The sequence below is a fragment of the Cibotium barometz genome, chromosome 21 (assembly GCF_041138505.1).
Source record: "Cibotium barometz isolate CiBa-2024 chromosome 21, ASM4113850v1, whole genome shotgun sequence".
Classification (NCBI taxonomy): Eukaryota; Viridiplantae; Streptophyta; class Polypodiopsida; order Cyatheales; family Cibotiaceae; genus Cibotium; species Cibotium barometz.
In genome coordinates, this window is record NC_141066.1 from 7739967 (window position 1) to 7751142 (window position 11176).

Genomic DNA, 11176 nt, shown 5'->3' on the forward strand with positions numbered 1-11176 from the left:
TTTTCTTGAGCAAACCTTACGGTCCCTGTCGCCATGCCTTCTTCCACCTATCTCATCTCCCCCCCCCCCTACCCCCCCCAAAAAAAAATCATGCCCCTCTGGCTAATCCTATTTTAGGCCCTTTGGACAAACTCCAGAGCACTTAAAGTGGGTTGTGCGCGCAATGCAAAAAAGACTGAAGAGACCATTAGCCATCTCTTCATTACCTATAGTTTAACAGTGAATCTGTTAAATTCCTACACTACTGCATTCATCTATCTGATCCACAAGAACTAAGCTAGAAAAGGCTACTATTGGGAGAAGCCAATCGCATGTCGACTGTACTTTGGAATTTAATACGAGCTGAATATCTCTGGGCTGTTTGGATGTGTTTTTGCCAAATCATGCCTCAACATTGTGTTGGGACTGAGGGAAAGTTTATCTATGCAGATGACAGAGGGAATTGAGACGGCTTTACAACTATGTCACGCACAGAAACTGGTTCAGGAAGCGGACAAAGATTGTTTTAGGAAAAAAATGCTAGCCAATGAGTCCACGAGGTATCCAAAGAAGAATGCGAAGTGATGCAGAAAGAAGGTGAACTTGTATCCTTTATTAGGAATATTAATCTGCTTAAAGAGGACCTATAAACAATTCTGAACTCGAGTTAGGCTTCTTGGTGTAAAAAACCCAAATCTCTCATGGATGTATTTCTCTGGTTCTAAGCTAATATAAGTGTCGCTCTAAAGAAAAAAAGAAAGAAAGTACTTTCAATGGTTTGACAAGGAACCACAAAAAGTAAAGCTGTAAATACACCAATTAGCTACGAGCCAGTCGGCAGTGAACTGAGTCATCCATCACCTTTGAATCAGTTTGTCGTGAAATTTTGTAGAGAGAGGAGGTTGCCAAGATGCCCCCTCGATGAAGTATCAATCTTTGGAAAGTAATTTGTTGAATGAAACATTTAAATCACTTGTAAACACACGGTGAGAAGGGTTGCACGTGTCTTCACGTCGTAACTAGACGGCCAGCCACATGCCCATCGTCAGGTCCAGTTTAACGCATGAATGGAAGCCGAATACCAAGGATCAATCGAAGAGAGATTTTCTCTTATTTTTAACAAATCCAGGATTTCTCTTTTCTCTCCTCTTCTTGTACCTTGGTTGTCCATAGTTAATATGTAATAGATACATCGATATTTTACATTTATAAGTAAGCTAAACTGTAAACTTATTTTTCAATAAATAACCCTTGAGAAATTGTCATCATACAAGGGTGCGGCATGCCCAATTGGAAAGGGGCATTTTAACACTTTCATTCTCGAGGCAACCCTTTTGTCAAATCCATGTCTTCTCTTTCTTCTTCTTTTTCTTCAAAGATCGTGGAGAGTGTTACTCGATGGGCATGGTCATTGAAACACACCCATGATAAGTGGCCCTCACCTTGGAGCTCATGAAGGGAGACCATGGTTGGAAGTTGCTGTTGCACCCATTGTTGCATCCTCAACGGCACTAACTTATCTCTATCACCCTGCCATATATGCACCTTTGCATGTTGCAACACTTCACCCACTTCCTTGATCTGAAATCCCCAATTACCACTCATCAATTCCAGGTCCTTGGCAACTCCAAATCCTTTGAAGAACTTCACCGCCTCTTGAGCATCCCTACACACATCAAAAGTTTGCTTCCAATCAATGCATAATAATGGAACTCTCCAGACAAACTAAGAGCTACCTGTCCTAGCTAGTAGAGTTGAAAACATGCACTCTGCCTCGCCAGCTAACCCAAACATAACACATCAACAGCTTTTAACTGACCATGAATTAACACATGAAGAAAAGACATTAAAACATTGGCACTAGGCACTCACAATCTTGACATGAACAATGCAGGAAAAGAACCTACTCTTTGCTCCCAAACCCTGAGAATTGCTAGTCGCCCCATTTAATATAACACCCCATTCGCTACCCATGCTAAGCACAATAATGAAAAATGGCTGGTCGCATGTTTCCACGTTTCAAAATGCCCCAGAAATGTCCATAATTTTGTAATCACAATGACCCAATGAGCATGGTTTTTCATTCACCCCATTCACCACCCAATGTCCATCAGATTTATTCATTTACCGTTGTTGATGCTTACTTACATTCACATGCACTAATTCACAAATGGGGGGGTTTATAGATGTGCCCTAAAATTCAGGGCATGGGTTTACTGATGTGTCCCAAAATTTAGGGCGGGCAAGAAGATAGACAGGGGAGACTTCCCATCTATGAGCATGAGCATGGCCGGGGCCGCCCATGCTCATAGATGAACAGGGGAGACTTCCCATCTAATGAGCATAGACGGGCGAGAAGATGGACGTGAGACTTCCCATCTATAAGCATCGGCAGGGAAGATGGGAAGTCTGCCCCGTTCATCTTCTCACCTATCCCTGCTCATAGATGGGGAGTCTCCTCCATCTATGAGCATGGGCAGGGAATCTCTTGTTCATCTTCTCGCCTATCCCTACTCGAATGCTCGTAGATGGAGGAGACTTCCCATCTATGAGCAGGGATAGGCGAGAAGATGAACGGGGGAGACTTCCCATATATGAGCATGGGCAGGGAAGATTCCCCTCTTTTTTCTTTGAGTCTCTCTCTTTGTTTTGGGGATTTTCCCCCTTTTTTTTTGGGAGTGTGTAAACCCACAATTTGCCTAGCTTTTGTATGTGTGCAATGGCCAAGAAAGAGAAGAGAAGAGAAGAGAAGAGAGCAGAGTAACAGCTGCAAAAAGGGGCATCTGTGGTGTTTGCAATAATAGCATACCGGGCCATTTCCTCGCCTACGCCCGGCCGTTGCAGGCACTCCCAATCTTCAGCCGACAAGCCGGCTTTGGACAGCTTTGGCCCTTTGAGGAACTCTTTGCTCAACCGCTTGGCATACCACCGGAACGCACCGAACGGCAACCACCTCGCAACTGCCGACAAGGCTCTCTCCGTCTTCGTGTAGGAGGCCAGCATAGCCTCCCTTTCTCTTCTCGAAATGCCCTTACATAACAACACAGCACCTTAGCTACACTATAGCTTACCAATTTTAATCAATTTGCTTTTGGGCTACGGTATCCTCTAATTACCTTCCATCTGAAGTTGCCCACAGGAGACCATAGTGCCATGCCTGCAATGCGTTCTGGTATGTAACGGGCCGCCGCCCAACAGAACGCCCCGCCCATAGAAAATCCCAGCAGCCATACCTTCTTGCCCAAATCCAAGGCATCTATCACAGCCTCTATGTCCTTCACGGCTGAATAGAATGTTTGCTTTTTATGTGGATCGCTTTGGCCGTAGCCAGGCCTGTCTATTGCAATTAGCCGCACCCCAAACGCCTTTAATGTTTGCTCGGAGATCCCTAAGGCAAGGATTAACAGGAGATTAACGAAAAAGCAAGATTGATTAGAATCGTAGGGATCATTTTAATTCTGTACCTGGCATTGCACATAGTCGGCATGACAATAATCCATGTATTGCAATTAGAGATCTTTTTGCAGTTCCATCCACACAACCCAGCTCCATATAAGCTATCCTCCGAGTATTGTCATGAGGTAGATTAACGAACTGCACAACATCCACCATCTTTCTGATGGAAGAACAAAATGGGCTAATTCTAATTGTTAATAATACCAAGGCAAAATGGATCCTTTTTTACACGCTTACGGCACTGGGTTGTGGCCTCTACACACTGGCTGTCCGGGCCAAATGTTGTGTGCCGCCAGTGGGCTTTACACACTTATAGGATTTGTTGTCCGGGCCAAATGATCTAATGACATTTGGGCTCATGCTCCTGGGTGGACAAAATCCTCTCATGAATGCCTTTTGCCATGAAGCTCTTATGTGGGTATCTCAACCTTTGCTCACCCCTTATACCTTGTCCACACTTGTTTGTTGGAGTCCCACAATTGATATCTTGTTATTCTTTTTCAATGGTTTCCAACCACAAAAGATTTCTTCACCTAAACATGCAACACTCAATCTGCCTACCTGTATATGTAAAGCCCTTACATTGGTAGATTCTCTACTCTAGATGTCTTATCAACATGTAACAATTTAACCGATTTTGCAACTAAGTTTTAGAGCTCGTCATGTCACCGTTATTTTTACCAAAGGTCTTTTATGTTCTCTTGACATCTTAACAATGCCCTTGAAAAACATTGTTCAACTTCTCCATTCTGTATTCATTGTGTTTCACCAAAAGAAAAACCCATAATGTGACTTGATCTCACTCACTTTTTTTCATGTCACATCTATCATGTCCAACTACACCATTTGTTGCTTCCTTCTTACTTTGCAAAAGACAACTCGTTTTTCCCCTTTGTTAAACAAGTTACCTACAAAAGGATGCTCATTTTTACAAGTTTTTCCCCTTTGTTAAACAAGTTACTTACAAAAGGATGCTCATTTTTACAAGTAAATTTTTATGATTGTTTTATTATGATGACTATTTTATATACATGTTCAAAAATGGATGAATCCTTGTCACTTGCACTACTAAATTTTGTGATTGTTTTATTATCATGAATGTTTCATGTATCGATACAAATTTTCCGCATCGTTGCTTGGTTTTTAAAACAACTAAATATTGTGGCTAACATTACTTTGATGCTTTTTGATGCCTATTTTCATATATTGATTATCTACATCTCCTTACAGATGTCTTTGATCATTATTTAACTATCATCAAGGTTAGATACTAGTTATCATAATCATCAACATTAGCTTCTGGCTTTAAAAGAAGATCAATCTCTAATCTTGTCATAGTACAAAATGAATAATCATCAACCATTAGTTTCTAGAAGCTCAATCTTTAACTTTTTTTTACAGTACTAAGGAATCGTCATAATTTCTACCTTTAATGTTTACAAAAGTTGTTTGATTTAGATCAATGTGGCACCTCTCTCTCTCTCTCTCTCTCTATGTGTGTGTGTGTGTGTGTGTGTGTGTGTGTGTGTGTGTGCACGTGCGTGTGTAGAATGATATTTATTTATATCCATCCAATTCAACATCACACAAAGAGGACTAGAAATTGCAAAAATGTGCATGTATTGGATATTTGATATCCAAGTGTCTTAAACCTAGAAATCCACTTCATGTTAGAAGGAAAAAATAATGTTTGACACGGGACCTCAAATACTTTTTGAAGAATAATTCAAAACTCACATGAACATCGTGTTCTAAATCATAGAATTGAACCAAATTAACAAAATTGAGCATAAAATAAAATGAAACCATGAGATAGAGTAAACATAACCTTCAACACAATATTGGGTGCAATCTCCCTCCCCCCTCCAGCTTCTTGGGTATTTATGTCTTTATCAAAAATAGCCCACATGCCAAAAATAGTTGCACACTCTTGCATGGGGCTTGCCCTTTACATAAAATAGGAGTTTCTTTTACCCAAAAGCTCAAATAAATCATTTATATCCAAATCACTAAGAGAAAATACATATAAACCCCCAAGGACTAGTACATGTGCAACCAAATTAATAGGTCCATGCCCATGTATAACAAAAGTGAGCGGCTAACAAAATATAAAAATATCTCAAAGTTAATACCACGACCAAAATACCAAAATCATTGGTTATCCCACCAAAGCCAAAATACTAAAGAAAACCTCCCTAGTAATTGCTCATGCCAAATCACCACCATCATGTTGACGCCATACCGACTTATGAGCACAAGGCTCATCAATCTCACCAACCTACACGTTTGCCATTCAAACACATTACACATTAGCAACACCTACTAAAATTACATAGCATCACATAAGCATTAAATCTAACACTTAGTTCTAGCCATCCCTAAATTCATATGTCCTACACATGCAATATTCTGAATCACCCAAGTGACATGCTACGAGCATAGTGGTAATTAGGCATCCCCTAATTAACCACAAGGGGGACCGATGGACAAGCCGTAACATCCCTCCTACCTGGAATAGCAATTGTCCTCAGTTGTGTCATATCAACTGGCATGTGTTTGAAAGCAAGATTGGATGAGGTCGGGATAGACGCAGAAAAACCACTTGGAAAAAACTTGATCAACACATAATGCATATATGCAACGAATCAATCAAATGAACATATGCGAAACGAGTCTAAGTGTCCCATACCACAAAGGCGCATTCCATGTACAAACATAAGATGGTAGAAAATAGAAGACATAAATGTGTCTGGTGTAAGTAGATGAAATGAATCTAATGTCCCATACCACCAGACTATCTCCAGATATCACTCCTTCAGAATAGAAGTTTGAGACGGAGTAGCTAGTTTCTTCTGAAACTTAAATTCCGACACAAATTTTCTTCATCTTAAATTTGTTTATTAATACCTGAAGTGTGAAAAATATTTAAAGTATGCATGCTAAAATCTATTCTTACTTGATAAATGAATGATATACTAATGAATTTCTTTTCAAAATCTTATTGTAAAAGTATAAATGGGATCTAAATATTTTTAATTTTTAATTTTTTACAATTTGATCTAGTCTTAATGTTGAATGTATGGTTTGCTAGGGTTTACTGTATAGATCTTTAGATAGTGGAAATGATAAAAAAAATGTTAAAAAAATGTGAACCATTTGCAAAAAAAAATCAACACGTACCTCCATCTTGGATAGTGTAGTTGAAATTATCTTACAAGAAACAATTTAACACTCCAAAAACATGTGAATTTTTATACTTTTCTATGCATAGGAAATATAACTTCTTTATTTAAAGTGAAATATTAAAGAAGGAGAAAAATAACAACTAAGGTTAGAATTTAAGAGCTGTTATTTTAATAGTACTAGAAACAACAATTCATGAGAAACTTGTCATCAGAAAAATAAAATATAAAGTGATTATTGATATCAAAAGTGGAGAAACTTACCATGAGTTGAAAAGGTGTTTTCTATTAAAGAAAAATGGAATTTGAAATGGATTATAACAATAACTATAACAAGTTCAATAATAACTTTACAATCCTCTAGTAATACGGATGTGATCTTGAAAGTATAATTATTTTCTCGGATGGTAACTTAGTTTTAAGGTAATGAAGTTGAGTAACAAATTCCTCATCAGATATTGATGAGTCATTCTCTATGCTATATCCACAAATGATGTTTATGTGTTCATTTGGGAGGTGTTTGATTGGATGCTAGATTGTAAGTAAACAATAGGCTAATTGACTTTTCAATACATCTAAAATTTAAGCACAATATAAACATGAATATAATGAATGACTAGTAGCAATTCTAACAACCTTGATTAATAAAATGAAAACATGAATTTAACTATTTCACTATAACTCTCTCTCTAATAATCAAAATAAAAAGTTCAAGTCATGGGACGAGTTAATGTCGAATAACATTATTGGGAAAAGGTATTATGAGATTGCTTAAGGTCATTTGTACAATCTTTCAAAGAAAGAATCATGACATGTACTTGTGTTAGTGGAGTTCCATGCAAACTCACATGTTCACAAAGAGAACATGATAAAATTTCTAACACATCTTCTGGTGTCTTTAATTCAAACTAGGCCAAACGAAACAAACTTGTACATGTTGTTCTGGCATAAATTGATTGCATTGTTGTATAAGTACCTTCATAAGGTACACAGGGCATGTGAAGAAGATAATCTTAAGTTCATAGTTTTTTAATTAACATATAAGTCTAAAGAGAATTCTCTAATAAGTTTTGCTTGTAATGTCACATGATGGAAAGTTTTGGTAATTATTTCAGCATCTCTTGGTTTTAGAAAAATCTTAACTCATGCTTTCGTAAAGGAAATAAAGGTATACATATAAATAAGTTGTTTAAGAGTCTTGCATAAAAATTATGGTTAAGGTTTTAGTCCACTTACAGGTTTACTCCACAAGCTGTAAATTTGAGTAAGAATAAAAGCTGTTGAAGAGGACTAAATAAACAAGGCTTTTTAAATTAATAACTCTAGAAGATATATTTAATAGCTAAGAATAATTATGATTTAACCTTGACTAATTTGACTTGATTTGGTTAAAATTAAACATGTTTGAAAACACCCAAAGAGGACAAAAAAAGTAAAGGATAAAACCCTAAGGATGCTAGTTTTAAAACTTAGGACAAGACGTACTTACCTCTTTTTTTTAAAAAGAACTAAAGCTTGATACTAAGGTTAAAGTAAGCTTAGTGTTGAAGCTTTTAAATGAAAGCTTTTAAACTAAGTTTTCTCCATGGTTTGCTAGGGCCCAACCAACCCACAGGGCATAAAAGAAATATAAAGTTAATAATTTTTAGAGTCTTTAAAGCTTAAACTAAGGCTTTAAATTAAAGCTCTCTTTTTTTTTTTGTTAAAAGTATAAGCTTAAGTAATAAAAGCTTGAAAAGACTTAATGTAAGCTTAAGTAAAAAAAGCTTCTCCATGGTTGTGATTGAGCGTATGAGGCCTCTTCTTTTTTTTTTAAAAAAAAATCCAAAAATTAAAGCCTTTTGTTTTTGAAGCTTTAACCTATCTTGGCACACCAAAAAAAAGAAAAATGTTCTCTGCTTTCCTGCCATATAAACGGAACACCATGGCCATGGACCGCTGTCCTGCATGCCATTAGATCTTGGGCTTCTGCACTTTGTTCTGCTTGCAGAGCAGGATAGAATCACCAGCCTTGTGTTCGATAAAATCAATACAATGATTATTTTTCTTCTGCATGCATTTGATGCTTTTAATAAATCAGCAAATTATTTTTCTTCTGCATGCATTTGATGCTTTTAATAAATCAGCAAATTGCTCGTTCCTAGATCGATATTTTATCATGTAAATATTATTCTGAATGGTCTTGCTTTTTGTTTTTCTTGACAAACACAGTTTGCAATATGTTATTTTTAAATACTTTTACTTTTTCGAGAGTCCCAATCCGACCGACCCCCCGGTGAAATTGACTCATCACGAATAGTCGTTTCCTTTTCTCCAAACAATCACATTGATAGCGATATGTTCCAACCACCTCTCAATGCTCTAGAGCCTTCATCTCTCAAAATGAAGGCATGGAGCAATCAAGCTTTATGCCAACACGTAGACCATCCCCACATTTTCCAAATCCACCACATCTGGACGTGAATTTCTCACAAGTTGAGGAGATTGTCTTAGAATCTTAGCCTCCACCATCTACTTTGTACCACATTACCTGTACCACATTACCACCCCTGAGACTCAAAGTGAGCCTTTTTCGGCCCAAAACTCACATGCTTATGGAACAAATTAGCCAGCTGACAGAACTGGCATAGCTGGAAACAAAGTGTTGACCAACATGGGACTTCAAAGCAACAAACTGGACGCTTTCAATGAGACTCTAAAAACATAATCATTTTGCTAGAGGCAAAGTGGTCACACAATAGCGAGAGGTTGGTGGCAGGTGCAACAATGGTCAGACATTGTTGCAACTTGTGCCACCAAAGGCCTTGTGGTCGAGTGGAGGACTGCAAACGATAAGTGGAAATGCCTCTCGAAGATCCACAAAGAGAATTCTGATTGGGAGAGGAACATTCCATCAGGTAGAGTGAGTTACTGGGGGCAATGTCTTTTTGCAAAGCGATAGGCTAAAGGACAATTCAGCCACAACAACTTTGAGGGAGATATATACGATATGATGGAGGATTTTTTTTGGTCATGATCGTGCAATGAACCCCTCCGTGTTAGTTCTAGATACAAGCAATGGTATGGGAGCCACCTTGTTTCAATTACTTGAACCAAAAACTTTATGGAATATTGATGCACTTGAAATAATTATGTACATGAATAGGTATAAACATGAGGAATCGGTCAACTACAAGTCACGAAAGGCAACATCATCCCCATCCACTCAAGGAAGTAGACCTCATTCAACTTCTACCACCATAGCTTTTGATGACAATGGCCCACAATTTGAGCAAACAAATTCCAACGGAGATGTTCCCAAGAAGACGAGGAAGCGCACCCACACATTCGACATGGGTTTAAAGGAGGCAACAAAGGACTTGTCTAGGGCCCTCGGAGCAGCTGAGGAGTCCAAAGTTGTGAGGCACAGGGATACAGAGGAACGGAAGTCCGCAAGACACAAAGACCAAATGCTACTCGAGAGCCGAAAAATTATGGTTCGCAAAATCGAGGTGCTTTCGGTCACTTTGATGGCAATGGTTGATAAGATGTGAAAAATATTTACGGTTGTAGTTTGTTATGACAATACTTTGGATACAAATTCTTCTTGGGTCTATTTTATAATACCAAGCCTAAGTTTGATGTGTCTTCTCTTCATCTACATTTGTTCGATTATTCTTGGTGTACAAATTTACAATTGTATTCCTCCAAGATGAATGAATATTTTACTAAGCAAGCATTGTGTGTTGGATGGCATTTTTATCTGAGCCTTTCTATTTGACTCACAGATCCAAGGTCTTGTTGGCTATGCAGTGGTATTTGGCTGATTGCCGATTGTTGGTGGTCACATATGTTTGGAAGTTGGTTAGATCTAAAGCATACACTGGTTGGGTTCTGGTTCAAGCATGCTAAGTTTGAAAACTAATTAAAATAACATTGCTTGATCAGAATAACAAAGATCGTTGTCTATTGTGTCATGCAAAAATTGTAGACGGATGCCATTATTACCTGCATTGATGCAAATCACTAACATTGCAACCATGGCATGTGAGATGAAATTGTGTGCAGTAATTTATATTGTCTGGTCTTGTGACTTGTACATTACAACAACTCAAGCGACAAATTGAGACGTTTTCTTCAAGCAGTAGTATTTGAAACATTATGGTTGTGCAGGTTCGAGGATGAAATTAGTGTTGTAGAGTCTGCTCCTAAGACAGATCCATGCAATCCAGAAGACTGTGATGATGCAAAGATTGTGCAACCCAATTATATTAAATCTCTTTCGCAGTACAAATGTTAGGACCTCCACAAGCTTATGTTGAAGTTTTGTGATTCTGTATTGCTTGGGCAAATGTGGCTAGTGATTTGATCTCACATGATGCCTTCAAGGAAAGCATTGGATATTGATGACCATTAGCCTATGAAATCCCTTGGTGATGGATTGAATACAATACACGGAATGCCTCTTCACCACCTGGATGATCACTGTGTATGATCGATGCTTACAACATGTGGAGTGTGTGTGTATGGAAACTATTTCATGTGTCATTTGGGTTCATACAACATATGTGGTTTGGGTT

At 38.1% G+C, this 11176-nt stretch overlaps 1 protein-coding gene across 1 annotated transcript; it reads right to left on the reverse strand.

Moving 5' to 3' along the window:
- Positions 1 to 1082: 1082 nt before the first annotated feature.
- On the reverse strand, positions 1083 to 3662 carry LOC147626797 (uncharacterized). The gene is made up of 4 exons (XM_086815346.1): positions 3444 to 3662; positions 3096 to 3367; positions 2789 to 3009; positions 1083 to 1645 (listed from the first exon to the last, which is right to left on the reverse strand). The coding sequence occupies exons 1-4, from the start codon at positions 3589 to 3591 to the stop codon at positions 1294 to 1296; spliced, it is 993 nt and encodes a 330-aa protein (XP_086671472.1). The 5' UTR covers positions 3592 to 3662; the 3' UTR covers positions 1083 to 1293.
- Between the last annotated feature and the right edge of the window lie 7514 nt (positions 3663 to 11176).

What these genes read in the sequence shown, in the direction of transcription:
- LOC147626797 (XM_086815346.1), bottom strand. Translation starts at nt 3,591, where the DNA reads ATGGTGGATGTTGTGCAGTTCGTTAATCTACCTCATGACAATACTCGG. An exon ending in CCGACTATGTGCAATGCCAG is followed by an intron (nt 3,368 to 3,443) that starts GTACAGAATTAA and finishes TCCTTGCCTTAG; the next exon opens with GGATCTCCGAGCAAACATTA. An exon ending in GTAGGCGAGGAAATGGCCCG is followed by an intron (nt 1,646 to 2,788) that starts GTATGCTATTAT and finishes TGATGTGTGTAG; the next exon opens with GGATGCTCAAGAGGCGGTGA.